The sequence below is a fragment of the Sorex fumeus genome, unplaced genomic scaffold (genome assembly GCF_029834395.1).
Source record: "Sorex fumeus unplaced genomic scaffold, SorFum_2.1 ptg000002l, whole genome shotgun sequence".
In the NCBI taxonomy this organism is placed as follows: Eukaryota; Metazoa; Chordata; class Mammalia; order Eulipotyphla; family Soricidae; genus Sorex; species Sorex fumeus.
In genome coordinates, this window is record NW_026606059.1 from 65,636,258 (window position 1) to 65,659,864 (window position 23,607).

A 23,607-nucleotide genomic window follows, 5' to 3' on the forward strand; every position below is an offset into this window, starting at 1 on the left:
ATTTTATATGATAAAGTACTAACTTGAGAGCAACTAGTACATAAATAGTTTCTTGATAGTGTACCTTAAAGCAGTCGGGATTTAGGACCACGGGTTGTCAATCTTTGAGGTTTCTGAAAAGAATTGCAATTTATGACGTGTTAGGGTAAACAGTTGGATTACATTTCTGAAATACGTGTCCCATCAGGTAAAATCATTGTGATCACAGGCACTGGAACTGTAAGTAAGTTATGTGCTAAAAGGTTGAAAATGTAAAACAAGTATGTTTGTGCTTAACTACTAATCCCTCTTTGTATCACTGTTAAATAAACTACAAGAAAAGGGGGTAAAGAATGTTTAAATAATGAAACGAAAAGTATATTATGTAATTTTTATAAATAAGCATGGAGACAGCTCGAGGAACTGTATCATCAGCTGTCCAGTCATTGAAGATACTTTAGAATTCTGAAATATTACAAAGAAATTTACTTGGAAGTTGTTTCTTTTGTTTGCTTTAAGAATTTTCTCGTAGTTTCTCCTTGATTTTCTGATATAACTTATAAAAGTGCAGGTTGTAATTTTAACACACAGGCTCCATTGTTCAGAAATGCATTGCAAATAAAAGCAAAAGAATGGTTTTAAGAGCTTTGCATATGTTTGACAGGAGAAGATAATAAATGTAAATAAATCTTTAATATTTCCCCTAATTCAGTTTATGCCATGCAAATGTCAGGACTATAAAAACAAATCAACAAACATTTGAAGGAAAACAATATACATAGCTTATTTTATATATTAAAAACAACTGTCAAACAATTATGACCTCATGTATTAGTTGGTTGTTTTGAAATATTCCTACTAGAATTAAAAAATGCTACGAGGGCCTTTGAGTTTAAACATATTGTGTCAATCAAGAGCATATGTAATACATCTAAAGCATGAGGTAAAAATTTTCTTCATAAATTATTTTCAAAAATAAATAAGTAATTTGCTTAAAAAAGTTTACCAAAATATTTGTGCTCTTATTAAGTTCTCTATAGATCTTTTGTGGCTAATGTGAGTGGATTGATACAGACAACATTTTGATCTGCTGTGTTCGAACTTGAAATACAAAAAGTAATATGAAGAGATTCTTTATTTCTTAGGCAAACTCGAGCAAAATTGAGTCCGTGAAACTTCATTCATTAAATTTTTAAGTGACCATGAATTTGTTGGCTTCAGTACCTGAAGTGTAACTTTATCCTTTCAATTAAAGGACATAATTCACCCTCAGACCTTTGGCTTTAACTTTTTATACAATATATAATTTTGGGTACACATAATGGTGAAATGTTGTATTATTACAGGTGGAAAAACACCAGATCTCAAGAGCTTTGTGTTGCAAAAGCATGTAATTTAATTTTTTGAACCAATTTAATCAATGATTGTTTCTTGTGAGTAAATTTACACTCTTGGCGATTGCCTTAGATTTGAGGGTGATGGAGAGGAAGATCTCTCTTCCTCTTTTAAAAATGTCATTTAAATCTTGGGGAGCAGAAGGAGATTAGGGAACTAATCCTTGTGATATATTGTACTATTTAACTTTGCTGCTAAGATTCTAGAGCCTCAGATTTTATCAGTGGGATACCAGCTTCAGCAGTTTCAGGTGGTATTAACCCTTTAAGCAGAAATGACTTTACCACTCAGATTTATATTTCAAAATTTATTTGATCTAATATATTTAGTTAGTCATAGCTAAAGAATGTTTCACTCTGAGCCCCCCCCCCACCCCCCGTTTTTCCTGAATAAAAATGCTTCTCACTGTGCCATGAATATTTCCATAAAAGTCAGCAAGTTAATTTACGGCTTAAAAAAGAAAATAAAAGGTCTATATTTAATATATGAATACTTTTTTACAGTGGAAATTGGTGGTGGACAGTATTAAATGACTCCAGCGTAGAAATATGCAGGTGGTCATTAGTAGCTGACTATGAGATTTACCGAAGATTTTGATATTAATTTTCCCTGCAAGACTATATATAAATCTACCACTGTGCCTAAATTAATTTAAATTGATGATAACATATGAATAACTCCATGCCTATGAGGTTCATTGTCTTCTTATTCCTTGAGGGAATATATTGTTTGCCTTGTTGTGAAACTCGATTTCCACTACTCTTTTACCTGACTAGTCTGTTTAGTGCAAAAGAGATATCGCTTTTCTACTTACAGTGTCTGGGGTAAGTAAGCTACCTAGATTCTTCTGGAATAAAATTCTACAAGGAGGAATCATAAATCTGCCTGAGCAGGTATATTTAGAAGAAACGACGACCGAACAGAAAAAGGATTAATGTTCTGAGAGCACACACTTAAGTTAAATTTTCTTTTTAATGATTGGATTTTTCATTTCTGATAATAGTATGTTTCGGAAAGACACTCATCTTTTCCTCTAAAAAGATGCAAAGATCATTTCGTGAAAAATATTTTGAAGGAAATTACTTCATCTTCAGCTCACAGGTTCATGATTGTACCTCTCTAAAATTCTAATTTTAATCATTTTGCAGTTTGGAGAAGGAAGGATGTTTCTCTTTTTAGCACAAAATTAGTCGAAACTGACTTTCGCCAGAGGAAAAACAGGCCACTTAAAGTCACCCAAGTGAAGAAAATGAAGTCCAAAGGCCCAAGAAATGTTTACTTTAGTCTTTTAACACCCACTATACTCTGAATCCTCTCCTGGTACTCTTATACATTGTTGATCTTTAGGAGTGGGAAAAACACAACCACCTCCCAAGGAAAAAGAGACCCCCAAAACAAAAACCCATACCCCAGCCCGTTCCCCGCTCCCCCCCCCCACCACCCCCACCAAAGCCGCTCAAGTCAATAACTTTATGTTCAGGGAATTTCACTGCACGAGAAAAGTATGTTGGAGATGAGCATTCGTCTAGGAATACCAGGCGGCGTCCAGAGTGTCTCATCTGCTTCCTAAAAGCCCCAGAGCTTGCAGGTAGGAACCTCCAGCAGCCTAGATGGGCTACATGTCCCTATTTTATCGGAGATGTTTCCCCCCACCCCCCGCCCCCCTGGCAGCACCCCGGGAGCTGGCTGGCTGCTGGCGGAGGCCAGAGAGCAGCCCCAGCCCGCACTTCTCCAAGTCAGAGAGCTGCAACCGTGCTCGCCGCAGCCGCTCCCCGCGCCCTGCCTGGGAATCCCTGACCCCCGTCTAGGTGTCCCCAGACACTTCCTGTCCTAGAAAAGGCGGGGGAGGGGCCGCACACGCACACCCCGCGCCGCCGCGTCGCTTAATTGGGAGGGAGAAGGGAAAGTCACCCGCCAAAAGGTAAACGCACTTTTTGAGACTTCTTCGCCCGGCTCCCGAGAGCATCTCCCCGCGGGGTTGGGGGGGGGGGGGCACCAGCGTTTGGGGGCCGCCGCGCTCGACCTCCCCCTCTCCCTCTCCGCTCCCCGCCCCCTCCTCCTCCTCCTCCTCCTCTCCCCCCCCCCCCCCCAGGTAGGTTCTCGGTCTTTATCACGATCTTCTCTGGAGCGCCCCGATTTCCACCCCCCCACCCATCTCTCCACCCCCCCTTTTCGAACCCGCACGTTTCACACATGGGGGGCGGGGGTGGAGAGAGGGGGAGAGGCGGGGCGGGAAGGTAGCCGGGTCCCGGCCCCGCGCCGCGCTCATTTGCGGCGCTCCGACTCGGCCGAAGTTCTCGCGCAGCCCGGCTGGCCGCGGCGGGTCCCGGCGGGCGGGCGGCGGCGGGGGCCGGGGCCGGGCGGGGCGGCGGCGGCGGCGGCGGCGCGGGGACGCGCGCTGTCTCTTTAAGGGAGCCGGGGCTGGGGTGGCGCTTTCCTCCGCGAAGGCTCCTTTGATATTAATAGTGTTGGTGTCTTGAAACTGACGTAATGCGCGGAGACTGAGGTCCTGACAAGCGATAACATTTCTGATAAAGACCCGATCTCACTGCAATCTCGAGCGTCCTCTTTTTTGGTGCTGCCGGTTTCTCCAGACCCCGCGTCCTCGCGATCGCTCTCTCGCCTTCCTATTTTTTTTTTAAACAAAAAACAACACCCCCCCCCCACCCCAACCCGGCACCGGGCACATCCTTGCTCTATTTCCTTTCTCTTTCTCGCTCTCTTCTTCTTCTTTTTTTTTTATAAAGAGGTGGGGGGAGGGAAGGGAAAGGGGGGGGAGGCAGGAAAGACCTTTTTTCTCTCCCCCCCTGCCCCCCAATAATCCAAGATCAACTCTGCAAACAACAGAAGACGGTTCATGGCTCTGGCCGCCGCGCCACCATCTTTCGGGCTGCCGAGGGTGTTCTTGACGATTAATCAACAGGTAAGGAGGGGAGGCCCGGGCGGGCCGCGGGGCCGGCGCGGGGGGGAGGGGGGCGTGGGGGCGCGGCGCCCCCCGGGTCGAGCCCGGGGCGCCGCGCCGCGAGTGCTGCGCCCGCGCGTGTGTGCGCAAAATGTGGGCGATCGCGAGCGGGGAGCCCTGGGAATTAAAAGTGACTTTCTTTGAAAAAAAAAAAAATGCCGAGGGAGAGTGTGCAGACAGCCCAGCTCAGGCTTCTCGGATTTCACATGCATTTTCTTTTTCTTTCTTTTCTTTTCTTTCTTTCTTTTTTTTTTTTTTTGCGCGTGTGATTTCTTTCTTCCTTCTGCTCTCTCTTTCACCCCCTTCCTTCCCTCTTTTCCTCCTTTTCCCGGGACTCCAGGCATCTGAGGCTTAGAAACGGGCGACTTCAAACTGCAGTAGCCTCTGGAGTCAGGAGGGTCAAGTTCAGCCGCCGGGGAGGAGGAAAAACAAATCCCCATTTGCCAAAAAAAGAAGTTTCGGGCCGGTGCCCCCTCCCCCTCGCAGCCCCACTCCCCCTCGCTGTCTCTTTCTGGCTGATTTTAATTCTCTCCTACCGGGCGCAGTGGAGGAGCTGGAGGTGGTTGGACCCGAGGGGCCGCAGCCGCTGCCGCCTCAGCCGCTGCAAGTTTTCTGGGGCTCCTGACAAGCGGGGAGCAGACTAGGCACCAGCATGCAGAGTAGTAAGTTGGGCCAACTTGGGAGGGTCGGGAGGGTCGCGGAGAGGGGCCTTCCGGGGATCCCCCGAGTGGGAGAGCCGTCCAGGACTGGCGCTGGCTTGCAAGAGTTTTGCACAGCCAGGCTTCAAACTTTTTTTTCCACTTCAAGGCCCAGCTGGGCTGGAGAAGGCGGGCGAGGGTGTCGCATCCATCCCCTGGATGCACCCGCCGGTGCGCCAGCCCGGGGCGGCTTGGCTGAAGGGTCCGTGCCCTGTCCGTGCCATGTGGCAGGGCCTTGTAGCCAGGGCGCTTCCGTAGGGGCCGGGGAAGGGGCAGACTTCCTCTGCGGTGCTGCTGATGCGCCATGTGTCGCGGGTCAGCGGACGCTGGCCGGTGATTAAATGCCTGACAGCGGTGGGACCTCCAGGCGGACAGACGCTTCGCCTTCTGTCTAGTTCCTGTTTGGGTTCCAGAGAAACGCATCTTGGAAAGGCCAAGGCAAACACCGCTGTCCCTTCAAATAGCTCCAGGATTATAGGACCCCATGAATAATTGGAGGGTGAGGCGGAGGTGGGAGCTGTTTGAAGAGCAGAACTGTTTTTGTGGCTGGGGAAGGGATTTTCTTTTTTTCTTTTTTCTCTCTCTCTTTTTTTTTTTTTTGGTTAGTACCTGGAGCATAGCAAGAGGGTTCTTCCCCCCCACTTTCCCCTGGGAAGTCGCGGCAACTGTTTTATGGCCCTCAGACTCCTCTAAAGCAATTGAAGTTAGAGGGCCAGAAGGACTGGTGGGTTTCGGAGGGAATCTTGGGCTTATTAAATGTGAGGTTTTGCTTTACTTCCTTCTATCTCTGTAGGCCCCAGAATTGGTACTGTGAAAGTTTTTTGAGTAGAGCGATGGATGTTAATGATGAATCCAAATTATGATAGACTATTCATCCTTATCCTATTTTGGAATATCGCGGCTAGAGTTGTGAGTGAGGTAAGTGAAGTGAGCAGCTTAGCGGAGAAGTTAAATTGCAGTCACTTTAGGTCGATTCCTGAAACTTTGGTAGATGCCTCGAACTTTTGTCAGCGCACCAGGTGTGTAGGAAAAGGGCCTTGGAGCAGTCAGTAGGATGGGAAAATACAGATAGGGCCTGAGATCCAAGTGACAAAGAAAATGATTACTCTGGGCCTGCTTGGTGGCTGCCATTTGATTGTTCAAAGCAAAAATAAAATAGGCTTGTACCAATCTTCAAAGTCTTGTACACCACCCCCCCCCAAGCTCTTAAGTTAAAACCTATGGATCTTGCTGGCATCATGTTACTTTCCTGCTGGTTTTAGGAAAAAGTTGATCATTTAGGAAAAAAAAAAAGGCTGCCGGAGTTAAAAATGCAAGGGGCAGCAAGGGAAAGTAATGCGGGCAGCCAGTTCTTGACGTGGACAAAATAAGAATGAAAGTTTGAGAGTTCACTGTTGTAAAGTTTCCTCCAGGCTGCTTGCTCATTTGCTTAGAAGGCTCTCCCAGATAGTCCGCTGGTTCATGTTTAAAAAGCAAACTGGGTCTGGGCTTTTATTCTCTCCCTAAGTACAACAGGGTGGTGAATAAATACAGGATCTGTATGGGATGATGAAGCGCTTCCTGTAAGCTGGGATGCTGACAGCACAGTCTGGAAATGATACCAACATTTTGAGGGTTTTTTTTTTTACATTTTAAGTGAAAGTTTATTAATGACGTGCTTCATCTTAACAAGTCAAACATATCATTCTTAGAGCTTATCTCGCCTCAGATTTCATAACTTCCCTTTAAAGCCATCTCCTTGGATGAAAACATCTTTAAATTCAGTTAAATATTCAGGGCCATGAATGTGCTAAAGTTTGACGACTCTTCCTGGATATTAACAATGTGAAATTAAAACTCCTCAGGAGGAAAGGGTTTTAGGGCCAGCTTTATGACTTGATTCCTTTACATATGAGACATTCTGAAGCTTCATTAATATGCTGTTGGCAAAGTATGAATATCGGGGAACCGATGTTTACGGCTTCCTGATATATCTTTTATAAGTTAGGGTCTGTGTGTGGAATCCCTTTTTTTATTTTTTCCATGCATGCTAAGTCTCACAGTCTCCAAGTACAAGGTGGAGGATAATAAGTTTCTTAGCGAAAAAGTTTGTGACTGCTTTGAGTTTTAGTTGTTGTAAGGGGTCTTCGCTGCCAGTGAGATTTCCTTCTTTGTCTCTTTAAAGGTAGCATTGAAAGTAGGGAGAAGAGTGTCAGAGTAGCTGTGAGGTCTGAGTTGGTTTTAGAGCTCAGCCTTGTGATGATTAAGGCTTTAAATGACTTTCTAATGTTTTCTACATGCTTGCTTAAAGATAGGTTAGGGTCCAGATTAGTGGGCTAATCATCTTAAGTGACTTACACATACCCTTACCCAATTTCAGTATTATTTTTACTTTTCTTTTAAGTCACATACAACTTGTGAGTTTACTGGGATTTCCACAGCGTAGTTCTCTCTAATACAGTCAGGAAATCTTCATTCATAAAGAAAGCCTTTAAAACAGAAATGAATGCATCTGTGGAAAGCTGTTTTTAACGTCCTAGTATTTCAATGATGTTCCTATCTTTCTTCTCATTATTGTGTGTGTGTGTGTACAGAAATACAGACCATAAATGCAGTTAATAATCTGCACAGTTCTACTTAGAAATGTCAGTGTGTAAAGTTTTGATAAACCCTTCTTTTTGAAACAAATAAACAGTTTTGAAAGTTTTATAAGGACTTGTAGCCAGTTGTTTTTCGACTAACAAGTTTGACTTTGAGATTGGCCTGAATATTGATGACTGGTTTTTAGATATTTTCCCATTATAAATACAGAAAGAAAATAATCTTTCACTTTTACTGTCAGAGAGTAATGTAACAACATTATGCTATTGTGTGAAAAAAACAAAATAGACATTAAGAAAGTTACGGACAGGTGCTCCCGAGTGATTTAAAGGGGATATTATTTTTTGTCATACGTGATGCACTTAAAATGACGGGTGCACATTAAAACATATTCTTATGAAGATATTCTCTAGTGTGTAAAATGAAGCCATTCATTCAACAGACTGACAACTTTCCATTTGGTATTTGCCTTTGCTTAATTTAGTTTCCGCAGAACAGCTAGTGTGGTAGTCTGCATCTGTTTTTGGCAGGCATAGAAAACTATAAACTCAGACAGTTCTGCCCCAAATATTGCGGCTCGCAAGTTACAATCAATTTGATAAAAACAGGCGAGTCTGGTGGACTTGCTGTCTTGTTCATCCTTGCTCAAGCCTTCAGGTAACAGGCATTTATTTCTCTCCCTCTTTTACTGGTTGTGAACTACTAATATTATTGATAACTATTTGAGTTTTATTTATTTCATTTGTTATTTATTTTATTTGGGAAAATTAAGGACAGCCTATCCAGATTTACTTTTACTTTGTCTATCTGATAGCTCTATTCATCTTTTGATATCATCCTATAGAAAGAAGAGAATTCTTTGTTGCTCTGATGGTTAAGATTTGTAAGAATTGTGGGAGCCCCCTTCGATATAATACGAAGAAACGCTTAAAACTTTTGCCAAGGAGAAATTGAATCTAATTCTCCAAGGGTACTTGTGATTGTCATGTATAGAGGAGCCTAATGTACTTTGGAGTTATTTACATTTGAAAAAAAATGGGCAGGGTTTTTATGGGCAGGGTTTTTATGCTTAGAAAAATTATTTGTCTCCAAAAAGCTTTAACCAGTGGGTTAAAGTAAATAAGCTAACATGCCAAGTGTTTGATACTACTGTCCAGTAGCAAACAGTACTGCAGAGGGAATAACCACTTTAACAAATTTATCCCTGAACCTAAGTGGGACTTAAGCCGTTTGTTTATTTGTCGAGAATATTCTATTAATTATATATGACCTTTTCAAATTGTCTTTAGTGTGTTATTATGGTTACCTTTTGAGCTGTCCTATCACCCAGTGGTTGTCCGATCTGTGGGAACTGAGTTCCTTGGTTCTGGGTTTGGTTCTCTGCTGGGTATAATAATGGAGAACTTTGATTTAAGTTAGCTATATATCTTGGGGATGAAGAAAACCACTTTACTGAGTGCGCAGAATGATCTATGGTTGAAAAAAGGCTCGAATGTTAGGAGTTCTTCAGGTGCAGGAGACTGGTGACTGCAGATAGAGTAGCTGTTAGAATAGGAGTAGTGACTCATTGTCATCCCCCTATTTCCCCCAAGAGCACAAATCCAAGGAGCAGAAACAAAGATGAAATTATTTCTATATGCCAAATTTAAAGCCTCATTGAAAATAATTTTTGGATTCAAAACTGTCATTGAAATCCAGATAACATCACACAACACTCCACAGAAGATCTTTTTTTTTTTCATTTATAAGTGTTTCATTAAAAATAAGAAAGAAGACTTTTAATTTTAAAAAAAATGTTTCTAGCTCTTTAAAAACCTGCAGTAAATACTTTACTAGTGGCTAGACACCTTCCCTGGTGGTTTAGTTTATACAAGCAGGAAACTTTCTCTCCTACTCTTTCTCTCTCTTTCTTGTTTTCTTTAAACCAACTGACGTAATGCCAAACTTTGCTTTAAAAGAACAGACAGAAGTAATTGGTAGCTTTTAACTTTTAATAATGTTCTGGATTGGTTTTAGTGGCCAAAATGCCATTCCCCCCTCCTCCAAAAAAAAAAAAAAAAAAAAGCTCAAGTAAGAACGGGCTTGTGGCCTGAGGAAGAAAGGCTGTGTTGATGCAGTTATTTTTATTCTTGTTTTTCAATCTGTTATTAAAAATCTTTCCTGCTGAGCACTGCTGGATTTCTCCAATTGCTCTCTATGATGGCTGGTGCATTTCAGGTTACTGTAACTTAAACAGCTTTTGGGTTTTGGGTTTGGGAGGCGTGGGTTTTCTATCTTTTTCTTTTTTCTTCTGGTGGTTTGTTGCATTATGTATTTCTTACTTTTTGTTTCCATTGAAATGAATTAATTAAGAATATCATTGGTGACAGGCCATTGGTCATGTTTTCATAAAGAATGCTACACCTGTTGGCAAAAGCCAACCTGTGGAAGTTTAATTGTGACATTAATCATCTTTATGTGTAGAGGAAGAAACACTACAAAAAAAAAGTACTTTTTAGAGAGAAAGTGTTAATATCAAGGATTAGTTTATTTCAGCTGGCATTCTTTTTCATCATTTTAGATAATGAGTTTTTAACCTGATTCATCATTTTTTGGGTAAACAGTCATTTTCTCCCTGATCGTGTTTGGTCAAATAGAACTTTTGCCCGTTAAGACGTCTTGTTGATACTGGTTGACATCAAGGCAACTTTGGAAGCTCACAAGTAGAGAAATCCTTTCAGACGAGAAAAAGATTTCTGCTAGGTTTTTCATCTTTAGAGAGACCGCTCCACCCAGTCAGTATTGGGACCGTCCCTCTCCTTTTTGGAGGTTCAGAGACAGTCAGTATTCAGTTTTCTGATGTCAATTGTAATGCTTAAATTGCTTAGTTATTAGTTATGTGTCTTGGACTTCGCTTTTAATCTTAAATTTGTGAGGTGTGTGTTATGTGTGTGTGTTTGTTAGCCGGAGCGAGTTTAAGAAATAACACGTACTATAAAGTACCTTAAAATGTCTTTTATGGCAGTTATAATTACGAGGAAAACTATCCCGTATATTCAGGGAAATTGAAGTGTTCGCCGCATAGAGATTTGACAGTTTTGATTTACATTCCCAGTTCCTAGTTTTTCTTGTGTGAGCTACAGTTCAAATCAAAAGCAGCCTTTCTCGCCTTAAGGATTTGTCAGGAATAACTTGAACTTAAGTTAGACGTCGTCGTTTACATCTGCAAAGTGGGAGTGTCCGAGAGTAAGTCACATTTACTTTGTTTTACAGTTTTCAAACATAGCTTGAGCGTGCTGTGTGTCTTTCTGTTGCTGCACTTTTATTTAAGGAATGTTGGTTTATTACTTCAAAATTCAGGAAATTGTTTTAAAGTTTAGCAGGAATTGAAAAAAAAAACCAGGCAGAGGGAGGTGTTTTAGAGTAACAATATCAGAGGTTTGTTTACTGTTCGATGGTGGGGAGGGGTTGGGACTCTTTGTGGAAGATGATACAAAAAAAAAAAAATCCATCAATTGCGCATATGATTCCCCTCCCCTAAGGTTTACTTAAACAATATGTTTCGGTTTTGCCTCAAACCATTCCGCACCACTTCTGCTCCAAGAATCCAGCACTATCTTGGTTCCTGCGAATAAAGATGACACTTTTTACTGTATAATGAGCTGCAGTATTGTTTGAGCAAAGGTAACATATTTTGATTTGTGTAAATTTTGATAGTGGTAGGATGCCTATAAGGTGAGAGAAAATCTAACAGTGTAAATAAATGTCTGCAAATGTTTGGCTAGCCACAATAACTATGCTGTGTTTAAGTGATTGCTACCCTGGCTGTGTGCTATTGTGGGTGTGTTGATATGTATGTGGTGTGCATGGACTGTTAATGTGACGATATACCTGAATGGTGGAAATTAATACTTTAAAATCATTAACTGCACGCTTTAAACACGAACTTTTTAAGGAACGCCATGACCTACTTTGCGAAGTCTAGACATTTAAAATGGGTATGGAGTTTAAGCATAATGAAACCATCATTATCAGAGTAGTTTCAGCTGCTCTGAATTTACTAAGAAATTTTTGAAAGGACAAGAACTCTAAATCAAAATTCCACCTTTCAGTGTGTTAATAAAAAAGAAATGCTTCTGAAGAGGTTTTTTTTTTCAAAGTTTCATTTCTGTCGAGGGGAACAGTTAAGTGGCAGTGTTGTTTCTGAATACAACTTTTTTTTTAATGTGGTAGCACTTCATAGTTTACAATTCTATCATCTCAAAACGTTATGTAGAAATAATATGGAACATGTAAAGACTCTGTTCTCTGACCCAATGCGTTTTTCCCTAGGGTGATGGATTCTGTGCGTCACCCAAGTGTGATGCTATTTGCCAGGCTTGTAATACTGGTTTTGAGGTTGCTGTACGTCCTATTTCATCAAGCAACACAATACAACAACTTTGGTATCTAGGTAATTGGCACAGTTAAAATAAGTTCTGGAAAAAAATTCTAAATACTTTTAAGTAAGTCAGAAGTTAACTTTTATATATCTGACTTATTTAACACTTGAGTAATCAAGTGACTCATTGTCAGCTATTTAAGCCTTCTGTAGTGGATATGGATAGTGTTAGGAGAACATATACAAGTGTTAATAGTTTATTTTCAGCTTTCATTTTCCATTCTTTGAAGGGACTATGATTCTCTTACTTACATTTATTATTGTTTTGACGCATTTTATTCATGATAGTATGGTATTTGAAGAATAATAAACAGTCATACTGATGTCTCCAGATTTAAAACAGCATTAATATTCCAGTACTAAATTGAGTATTATCATAACTAAGAATTAATCTGGAATAGCATGAGAGATATACTATATCTGCAGTTTATACACGAAATATATTTAACTTTATAACAAAATGATTTTAAAAATGATTTTTCTCATTAGAGTTTTTTTTTAACTTGTAGAATTTGGACAGAATTTATGACTTCCAAATGAACATTTATAATATTATATGCACTTCTTGATTTTATTCTGTGGTATGGCTTTCAGCAAATTCTTTTGAATCATAATTTCAGTTTCTCCTCATGGAAGCATGTATTTTATTTGAGATCAAATATATCTTATAAATAGTGTAAATATATATGGCAGAAGTTACTTTGTGGAATCTTGTTTCTCTATTATGTGATACACTTCATGTGTAGGGGGATCAAGCATTACTAATCTCATGTTAGCCTTGTTTCTCTAAGCTCTGCGCAAATGCAGCATGTGAATTTATGAGTTCATATCAGTGCGTACATGTACTTGCACATATCTTTATTCTCGTATAGATTGCTTTTGTGTTACAGATGCTCAGTGGAATTTTAACATACTACATTTTCTTCCAAATGATTTTGGTCTTTGTCATACTTATTTTAATTACTTAATATATCCCCACACCTACTTGAGGGTTAATTTCATTATTTTTGGTTTTAAAATGAGAGCAAGATTGGCAAAACAAATTAAAAACAAACTTCTGCTTATAAACTCTCTCTGATGTCATTATCCTCATAAGCATCTTGAGCTTGAAAGATGTTGAAATAAAAGCATCAGTCTGTTTTTCTCTCAGTATTAATAAGGAGTCTGAACATCTAAAAGTTCCTAAAAGATATTTTGGCATTTGTTTCTGCTTTACTTTTTGATGCCTTTAGTATTTGAAAGAGAATCTAGCTTGCTTTCATTTTAACTAACAGCATTCAAACTGATGGAAGTTAAGACTTCACGTATGTTAATTTTAATCAAGACCCATGTTATAAAATATCAGTACATATTAGATTAATAGTTGAATTACTAATAGTGATTTATCAATTATTTCTAGCTAGATTTAATCCTTTTGAAATGTCTTTTATGAATTTTGTTGTCTAATTTGTATGTTAATAAGTTGATTTAAACTATAAGTTGAAAAATTATTATGCCTAATACTGTGTTTAACTTGTTCGGTATACCTCTTTTTAAGGATTGTTTATTGTAAATTTTGCTCACAAAAGTCCACAAACTTCGGTAAGTTTTAGAAAATAACTTAGGTACAAATCACCTGTGTAAGCAATTACTTATCCAACTAATGAGTAATATGAACATCTTTTTTTTTTGTAATTTACAAGCAAATAGCAGGAGCTGTTTATCCTTTATATTTTTGAGTCGAATTCCATTACATTCATTGGATATAAATTGTGGTAAAATACTGTAAGAAACTCACTGTCCTCTCAACTCCAATTACAATGAACTGTTTATTTTACTCTCTGCCCATTGCTGTTTATTCTTTTAAATGTCCTATTCTTTTAGACAGTTTGTATTGTTGACTGCCTTAATTATTTATATTTTCCTTTTTCTTTTTACTTTGATAAGCTTTGAGAAAGAAAGCTGTCTCCCAGAAGATTTTAGACCAGTAGTAGAAATCATAATGTACACATTTTGTGTGTAAATAAATGTTACAGAATTTTGCATATTCATTTTGTCCGACATTTAACTCTTTAATGCTAAACTTATTTGTGTAGTCTCACATACACACACGTTTTGCTCCTGGAACAGTTCAATATATCATTGATAACATATATATGCATATACATACATATATAAAACTAAATACGTTTCTCACTGAAAATTTGACACATCATTGGCCATACTAACTTGACTAACTTTTAAATGAGATCAGTTATTATTAGAAATAAAGAATGGGTGGAGGGGAGGTAAGTATAATGTAAGAAGACTTCCCTCTTGATTTTTGTTCTCATTTTTGGTTTATTTGAAAAGTAGATATATGTGTATGTGCTTGTGTTCATATATACACACGTATATGCATATATAATATGTATACATAATGCATGTGTGTGTGTCTTTTTGAAGTTACATTTTCTGAATAGAAGGGAGGGACTGTATCATCTGTTAAAAAAGCAAAGAATAATTAGGTCTTTGACTAATTTCTATATTTTTTGCATAGAAAACTCTGACTTCTTTACCTGGGGACTTGTGAATTCTAGATAAACCTTATGGGCTTCCTCATCAGTTTTGGCTTGGCATGACAAAACTCACTCTTGAACTCCTAGTGCACTGTTGTGCTCTTTGACTTCAGAAGTGGAAGTCCTGTAAATTAATTGGGCATTTGAAGCGCAACTAAATTTTTTTCCTTTTTGGAAATCCTCTGGATAGCGTTCAGGACAGTAAGCAGAGACCATGGACAGTGTGATGTCGTTCATTACTGGATGCTAAATAAATTATGCTGAGACCCAACCCGCTTCCTCTGGATTATTCTGCCAAGTTTTATGACCCCTTCTTTAAGATCTAAAATTTTAGCTTTTGGAGTATCGAGGAGTTCTCTTTCAGTACAAAACGTAACAGCTATGGAGTTTTAAAGTACATTTCTTACCATATTTATGTTTTGGGGGTGGTGGTATCAGATGAAGAAGAAACTTCTGTACCGTAAAACAGTAATTTGATTTCATTGTTTGCTGCTGAGCAAGCTTCTGTCATTCTAATTCTAGGAGGACATGAATCAAACTAAAGTTGTGTAATTTTGAAACAGTTGTACGCCTTAAAGGTGACATTTCTGGCAAAAAGATTATTCAGTGCTTCCACTGAACTCTGATTTCCAGGTTCATAAATATGAATTTGACTATTTGATCATAGATGATGCTTGAAGTGAATGTATCTTGATTCTGTGAGGAGAGTACTTCACTTAAATTCTCTCCATCAGAGTGCTTTAGATTTGTAAGAACTAGAATGCCAAGTATTGTGATATCAACTGACTAGGTGTTATTTTAGTGAAGATTTTTATTTGTCACTTATTGTATCTTATATTCAATATCTTGGACTGACTGCTTAATATACTTGTGTCTTCCGCTTTAAAACATTGATAAACTATTGTTCTTTCTTTAAAGATTTAGGGAGTATCAGATACCTGTACTCATGTAGAGGAGGATTCTAAAATTTGGAATTTATAACTGATTTTTTAAAGTATAAATATGGTAATAAGTGGAAATATTCAAAATGATCACCTTTTATAAAAGTTAGTCCTGTCTTTCATGTCTAGGAAAATATAGCAGTGAATGTTTGCTTTTTGTATGTTTTGTCTCCAAGCAGAGGAAACTGACAGTTTTATGTTTTAAGTGCCGAAAGTTGTTCTTGGCTAAGCGGTCCCTGAGTTAATCATTGGGATGTTAACTTGAATTTTTGTCTTGAAAAAGTTTGCAGATTTTAAAATGAAATAGGCTCCCATTATTTCCAAATTGACATCCTGTGTTCTGGATTGGGTTTTAGAGAAGTGTTTTCCAAATTCTCTTGGGTTGCCTGAAGTCCATTGATTTTGAAGTACTGTGTGTGTGTGTGTGTGTGTGTGTGTGTGTGTGTGCGTGTGTGTGTTTCTTAAGCTTTTCAGAAAGGAGAGGAACTACTTCATCTTTTAGTCACTTTGGGGGGTTTTATTACATAAACTTTGTTTCCACAAAGTGCAAATTAATTTTGCATTCATTTTAGATTTTTTTCTCTTTTTTGTTATCTTCTCAGAAGTTGATGCATCAGAATCGAGTGATCGGTAATTTTGGCTCCCCTGCACACCTTCCCTTGATAAAATATTTTAGTCATTTATAAGGAATCAGTATGGAAAAATCTTTCTTACATCATTTCACACTTTCAATTTTAATTAAAAAAAAGTGGTATTTGAAAATCATATTTATTCTCTGAGGTTAATTGCATAAGTTTGAGTGGTCTAAAAAAACATGACCTTTAGTTTCTCATTTTCAACTCAGACCGTTGGGTTATCTAATATTTTCATTGAAGGAAAAGGAAAAATTTTTTAGTTAGCTTTGAATTCAGTTTAAGATAGCCCTGTGGAATTTAAGATGGCCCTGTAAAAATAAACTATGAAGTACTATTAGTGCACTGGGTTCAAGTGAAATCAGTCTATATATATATATATATACACGTATATATAATATATGTAATGTATAATATATATTGTGCACACGTGAATAATATAATATATTACGCACGTATATGTGTGTGTAGTGGAATCTTCATTTGACATGATAGCGTGAAGGTGTTTTAAGGTGAAGTAAACTTTGGTTTCACCAGTGTTTTCCTTTTTTTAATTATCATCATTATTAGCAACATTTTTGCATGCTGCTTTGTTTAAAATGATGGGTATCTGTAAGTTATAGCCAGATGTGAAATAAATATGATTGTTACAGTAAAGAAGTAACAGCACTGCACAGAGCTGCACAGATATCTTGAAGCCAATATAAAAACATTTTCCATCAGACTAACTGAATTCTTCCCTAAAGAAACATACCAAATGGCAAACTTAGTATAACCAGGATACGTGATCCACGCTGTTCACTGCACCTGGAGTTGACTTGACAGCGTATTGTTTCCATCTTGGTGTCTTGTTCAACAGGGTTGTAGTATCTCCGCTGGTAGAATTGTGGACACTTCCACCAGTTACCTTCTTGCTTGTTTCCTTTGATGTCAGGGAAGTCATTTGCCAAAACTTTTGGTTCAGTATATTCCTGATAGTGTTACAGACTTAGGTTAATGTGATGATTTTAGGTCATGTTTAATGTGTCCTTTTGAAAGAGTGATTTCTAGAATGTCCTGTAGTCAGTGTTTTTAGGTTTAATTCAAAGTCTCTAAATGCTGATCAAGAAATGCCATGGGTGGTTCTTTTTCGAAGGTGGGAGAATATCGGACGTAGTTGCATAGACAAACACCTTTGTAGAAATAGTAGATTTTTGTTTCGACCAGATTTTTTAAAAAAATGGCCACGTAACGACATTAGCTAGTGGTCTAAGCCCAATGCTTTGCATGTTTTATGTCATTAATGCAGTCATGTACAGGTGGAAATAAATAGAAATGTCAATTAGAATCACCTGAGCTTAGGCACAGGTGAATGAAGTAGCTCCTTTTCTCAAATTCACTTTGTCCACCTCCTGATGGGACCTTTTTATTGTGTGCAGGCGTTCACAAAGTTTAACTTCCCAAACCTGCATGTAGATATTTGAGTCTTTTCACAGGTGTGGTAAACCAGACCCTGACCAATGGAATATTTCTTTTCTTACTGACTAAACTTGTCTTGAAAGGGAGAAAGGAAATTTTGTTTCTTTATTTCTCTTTAATTCAGGAATTATTGAGAGTTACCGTGGAGTCAAACTTGATTTTGCAATGTCAACTATATGAGTTCTGTCTATTCAGTATACTGCTCTATATGATTGATGAGCAGAATATTCTCAATATACAAAGGAGAAAATGAGGATCATTTTCCAGCATCACACAGCTACTGAGTTGAAGGACTGAACTAGGGCTGATGTGTAACCTTTGTTTTAATTTATACATAAAATGGTAGACAACTGTGATGTTTGTTGAAGAAATCTGCCCGACACATTAATCATTTGTGTTTATATTTTCTATTTCAGATGGATATGAGAATAGAATTGGGATATTTATAAGCATGATTATCATATAATCAATTGACAGAGTTGATATAGTCACATTGTCATTATATTGTGAAGATGTGAGAATGAAATGCTTATTCTAGAAGTTATCTTGAAAGGTTGAAAAGATCCCCGCATAAAATCTGGGCATATTATTTCTTTCATACAGATGAGGGATACAAGCCTGTTTGGAATTACTTGTGTAGTATCTGTTTGGTACTGAAAACTTGGCTTTGCATGGTGACTAATAAGTTAGTGTTTGTTATTCCTTTAGCAAAAAATATCCCAAGACTTGTCTGTAAAGAAACCAAGTAAAAGAATAGTGGTCCATTTGAATTATATATATTTTGTCTTCAAGAGACTGGACTGTGATGTCAAACACATACTTATTAAAACAAGGCTGAGAAATCACGGTGTTTCAATGTATAAAATCCTCAGCATTTATAAAAATTGAATTAATTTTACTGTCTAAATCTAATTAAGGTATCTAATTTATTAACAATGCCATTTTAAAAAATTCTGCCTTCTGATTGATACATTTCAATTGTAGTGAAAGTGAACTATTTAAAAATGTAAATTCATTGCCTTTATTTTTGTTTAAGATATATTCAAAGAGAATTCTTCAACATTCCTAATTTTATCCGTGACACCAGTGCATAAAGTTAAATTTAAGGATTTACTTCGTTGCACTGAGAAAATAAGAAAAATTCTTTTAGATAGTCTTTAACTTAAAGTTCTTGTTTCTTTTTAACTTTCAGTCCTAATAATTATATAATAGATTCCCTTGGATTAATTCCTCTATCTCTGAAATTTATGATTAAGGACTGTAAGTATTGTTTCTCAGTTCTAAAGAACTGTTGGTAGATGTCATGTAGAAAGATGTCCATCAAGCTCTTTCAGAAGGCAGCTCTAGAAGTGACTTAGTAGGCAGGAAGCAGAATGTCTTGATTCTGGAAATGATCAGATCTGGTCTAGGACTTGTATTCAGACCCACCTCTTTTAGAATTGCAAGGCAAATATATCTGTTGACTGGGCTTTCATTTGTCTGCATTTCTTCCATTTGTATCTTAGCTCAGGGGCAGACTTTTATTTATTTATTTTTTAACATTTGATTGTTACGTTAGTGTTTCCTTCGGGTGAAAACCCTTTATAAATAAAATAGTTTATGTGTGAAATATAAGCATCTTCGGTCAGTTAAAATAATCACCGAAGTAAGAGAGAGATGGAATGATGCTAATATTGAAAAGCAATTCTTATGAAAAAGCTTCAGGTTAACTCTCATGCAGATCACCTGCATGAAACTCTGTCTGTGTATAGTGAACATACTTTACAGAGGAAGGCTGGAAACCTCCCATGACACTGAGGATTTCCCCCTCTTCTTATGGCTATTGTCTCTATAAATCATTGAATTAATCTTGACCCTACTGTAAATTATAGTCTTACATTAAATGCATACTGATAAAACGATAGGAAACTCTGCCTATTTTCTCGTATTTCTTGATGGTTTTCTTAATGGGATACTAGACTTCCTTATTAAGGACTATTTTGAATTTTCTACTTAATTTTCTATAGCAAGTATTTCTTCTAGTTTAAGTTTAGGAGATTGTAATCTTACTGTATAATTTTAAAAGTGCTTTTCACTGTGTTTTTTTTTTTTATCAGAAAGCACCTTTTAAAAAAGTCTTTTTAATACATCAAGTCCAAATAAGGTTTAAAGTAAGATGAGTTACTCATTTCATTTTTTCTTTCCACTTGTTTTGGACTTTGCTTTCCTGATCACTGTTAAATTAGTGTGCTTTATTTTACTTCCCTTGAATCATAACCATGCCATTATATTCACCAGCTTTCATAACCCTCTTCTCAAATATTCTTCAAGCTATGTTATATTTGTTTTTGTATTTGTCTGCATATTTTTGAACAAAGACTGCTGGATATACTGATCAGTGATTAATCAATATATTTTACTTGTGAATCATAAGCATATGGTCGTATTATATTCACTAACTTTTTGAAATGCCCTTCTCAAACATTATTTAAACTATTTAGACTTGTTTTTGCACTTGCTTACATATTTGGGAACAGAGATATTTGCCTGGATATATTGTAGAAAGTAGTTAAATGTCAATTATCATTTGCCCATTTGGGTTAGACTGCAGTTCCTGTTGTTTATGGAAAATTCTTGGAAACCTAGGAAAAGTCCAGTTGCAGTGTTGACCTGATGTATGGCTACTGAAGCTGAAAGACAGGTAAGGGTTCAAGTAGTGGAATGATTTTAGATAATAGTCTTCAAACATAAAATCAATTCGTTAGGACAGTTTTCAAAAACTTACAAGACTGATTTTTACTTCCCTTCAGATGGGTTTCATCTAGTACTTGGCATGGCGCTAAGTCAAAATTCTGCTCTCTGAGATTTATTAATTCTCAACCCTGATGTGGAATGCTTTCTCCTTTTTTTCCCCCCAAATAAAAGATAAACCTATGCAAATATAAAAATACTGTCCGACCCCTGGAAATATTGAAAGCCTGAGTGTGGGTTTCTTTTATTGCACCTCTCCATTTCTCTGCTAAGTGAGATGTGCGTCAGCAGCATTGGTTATTGATACGGCTCTATTGAAGACACCAAGCCCTATGATGGCCAAGCCTAACTAACTGTCTCTGTATCTGACTGTTACCTCTTAAATGTTGCTAGCCATTCTCTTGGTATCTTTCACCGTGGCGTCCAGGGCACTGCATCTCTGCCATGCTGTTCTAGGCTGCCCCTGACTTTCCTCTTAACTCTGCATTTTCCCTTGAGGATTATGTGCTGTAGGATTTTGATCGAATGGAATTCCTGTGCCCCGTTCTTCCACTTAGGAGTTCTAATCTGACTTCAATTTCTGCTGTTATTCGCCTTTGAATACCAGTAACCTTTTTTATTGTCATCAATTTGACTGATTTTAGAGACCCTTAACTCACTATCCAGTTTACTATATATCTGTATTACATTCGGTGCCTCTAGAGGAGGACGTAGTTCCAGAATGTTCTGAAACCAACCTTTGTTCTTGTATGTGCTAGGTAATTTTCATTCAGTCTTCTCTATTCAGATTTGCTAACTCCATATTCGTTGACTTTCATATTTCTTCTTCCATGAAGTCTTGACATTACCACGCATTTCAGCTTGGTACTCCTACTATTTTTCAGTAGTGTGAGTATAACAGATACCAGAATCATTTGGCTTTGCAAGTTGGAGGAGGTGAGAACATAGCCCCATTGTTACAAATGCCTTGAATTTGGGGTTCTTGAAAGTGTTGCATTTAATTCAAATAGGGAAGAAGAATGCTTTGACCTCAGAGCCTAGGACTTTTAGGTGTTGAAAAATTGTGAAATTAGGTTGTCAGGTTTCAGAATAGAAAAGGATTATCTGATGTTGCATAATTAATAGACAGCTCTTCAAGTTTGCCCTGATATATTGTTCTTAAAGCGAAGAGCTGCTGGTAATAGTAAAACATGTTGCGTTTTGCTGTGTGCTTTCAAATTCTGACACTTATTGATGAATGCATTTTAATCAACTATGACAGTGTGTTGGAACTGAGGCGAAGGAAGGCTCAAACACATCTGTGGAAATTATAAACGCAGACCACCGTGCTCTGCTTTTCTGATACTGCGTCAGAGGCACTGTGAAGTAATCAAAGATGTAAAGTGCTAAGTGATATGCCCTTAAAACTTAGTGAAGGATAACACTGTGGGCTTTAAGACTTGGAATCAGAAATGGACTGTTTTTAACTTCCACATGTTAAATATTCTTCAGCCCAAATATTTGGTCATAATACTAGAGAAAAGAGGCTTCTGTATTGGAGTCAGAACAGAAGTTACAAGTAATCCGGTGGCTGCGTGTGAGGTGCTTGGATAATTTAGACCTTGAGAAGATGTAACAAGGATATTGATGAATCACATTTGTAGGGAGCTTAGCAGAAGCCTAAGTATTGCTGCTTTGTTATGCCCAGGTTTATGGCAGTGAGAGGATATTGAACCTCCTTTGCTCTTTTAATATCTGTGTCTTCTTGAGAGATGGCCAATAAAATGATAACTGAATAATAGCTGCCGAGACATTTCTCATGTTGGAACAAGAACGCCTAGACGTCTTTGAATGTCTGAATTTTACTAATCACTTTTAATTTCATCTTTAAAGTCAAGGAACAATTTTGATTTTTTTTTCTTAAGACCATATCCTTGGCCTTCTCTCTGTAGTTCCCCCGCTCCCCCCACATCCCCACCCAAAACTACAATTTCTTTTATCTGAGAATTGGGAACTGCCTTTGATTTTATATAGAAATCTGTTAAGCACTTAACTATTACTTAACTATTACAGTAATGGCAAATTATTAAGGCTTGCTCTTTTGCGTTCCCAAATCTGTATGGACATGGAACCATGAAGGAGAAATCAAGGAGGGGGATCTATTTAATGAATTTCTTCATTGCTAGGACAGTTCATTACTTGTAGGAATCTCATGTATCTAATTCTTCCTGAGAACAAACATTCCTAAACTCCCTAGAAACTCAACTAGTTACTTTTTTCCAAACCCACTTTTCTGGTATCACCTGGTGTCTAGTAGTAACTGTAAAAATCCTTCTAAGGAGCTAGACTTGAACGGGTATCTGCCTGCATTTTCTAAACTAAGTGACAGTTGAAAGTTTTACTGAAAAGCACATTCTAGTTAATAAGTAGGGGCTTTAAAATCCTCTGTACTTTTCCACAACTGAAGGGGCATGTACTTTTGGTTGAAAGTGAGTAGGCGAAGTTTAGTCCTGCTGTTTTGATAGTCTGGGTGGCTTAGAAATCTCTTCATGCAGTTTCATAATCCCTGACTTGATTCTCCACTCAGAAGTCTGCCCAATGCAGAAATAGAGGAAGGAAATGTATGTTTTGGCTCCATTAAAATGTTCCTTATCAGACTGTATGTAGGAGAGGAGTGGACACTGTTGAAGATGCCTTTATTTGCCAGAGGGATAGCATGTGCACAGGGCTAGTTTCCTGTCTGCTAAAGCTGTGTGGTGCCCTTTAATGATGGGAAGAGCACATTATTAAATGTGTCGGTTGTAGTGTTTTCACTTGTGAAAATCAGGGAGCAGAGGGCATGCAAACTTTGCCCAAAGGCTGGATGCAGTTTGCATAGAAATGAGCTGTGTGCAGCAACAACTGATTTGGTGAGTGCACAGCTAGCACACATCGCCAAATAAAAGTGGGAAGCAGGAGCAGGTCACAGATGAGCTAGGCTTCCAGGGGAAAGGTCCGTCCCATGAGGGTAGTCTTCTGTGCCACCTTCAGATGATGCTAACTCCCGTTGGTTGAGCATTGTGTCCACTGCAGAAAAGACCTGCTACTGTCACCCTTATTTCCAAGGAACTTTAATACATCACCTAGATTACAGCAGGTATCAGAGAGCGGAATTAGGATGTGCGCAGGCCATTTAGCTAGAAGAGCTGAGGCTTGGTAAGCAGTTATATTTTATTTATTTGATTTGAGTAAGATTTGGGGTGCATGTACAAGATTCGTCAGAGGGATTTAGAAACTTGGTGATTTATATTAGCAAC

At 38.1% G+C, this 23,607-nt stretch overlaps 1 protein-coding gene across 4 annotated transcripts in view; it reads left to right on the plus strand.

The window, feature by feature from the left end:
* Window positions 1-3,262: 3,262 nt before the first annotated feature.
* The window catches only part of TRPS1 (transcriptional repressor GATA binding 1), a 246,416-nt gene continuing 226,071 nt past the window's right edge, over window positions 3,263-23,607 (plus strand). Inside the window, exon 1 of one of the 4 annotated variants that reach the window (XM_056111577.1) lies at window positions 3,263-3,295. Coding sequence is in view for 1 of the 4 variants with exons in the window: in XM_056111549.1 (XP_055967524.1) it covers window positions 4,989-4,998 (10 nt within the window). In the remaining 3 variants the exon portion in view is untranslated. Of the gene's footprint in view, window positions 3,296-3,812; window positions 4,298-4,898; window positions 4,999-5,825; window positions 5,953-23,607 lie in introns of those variants that run through there. The other 3 variants (XM_056111558.1, XM_056111549.1, XM_056111567.1) reach the window with 3 other exon arrangements.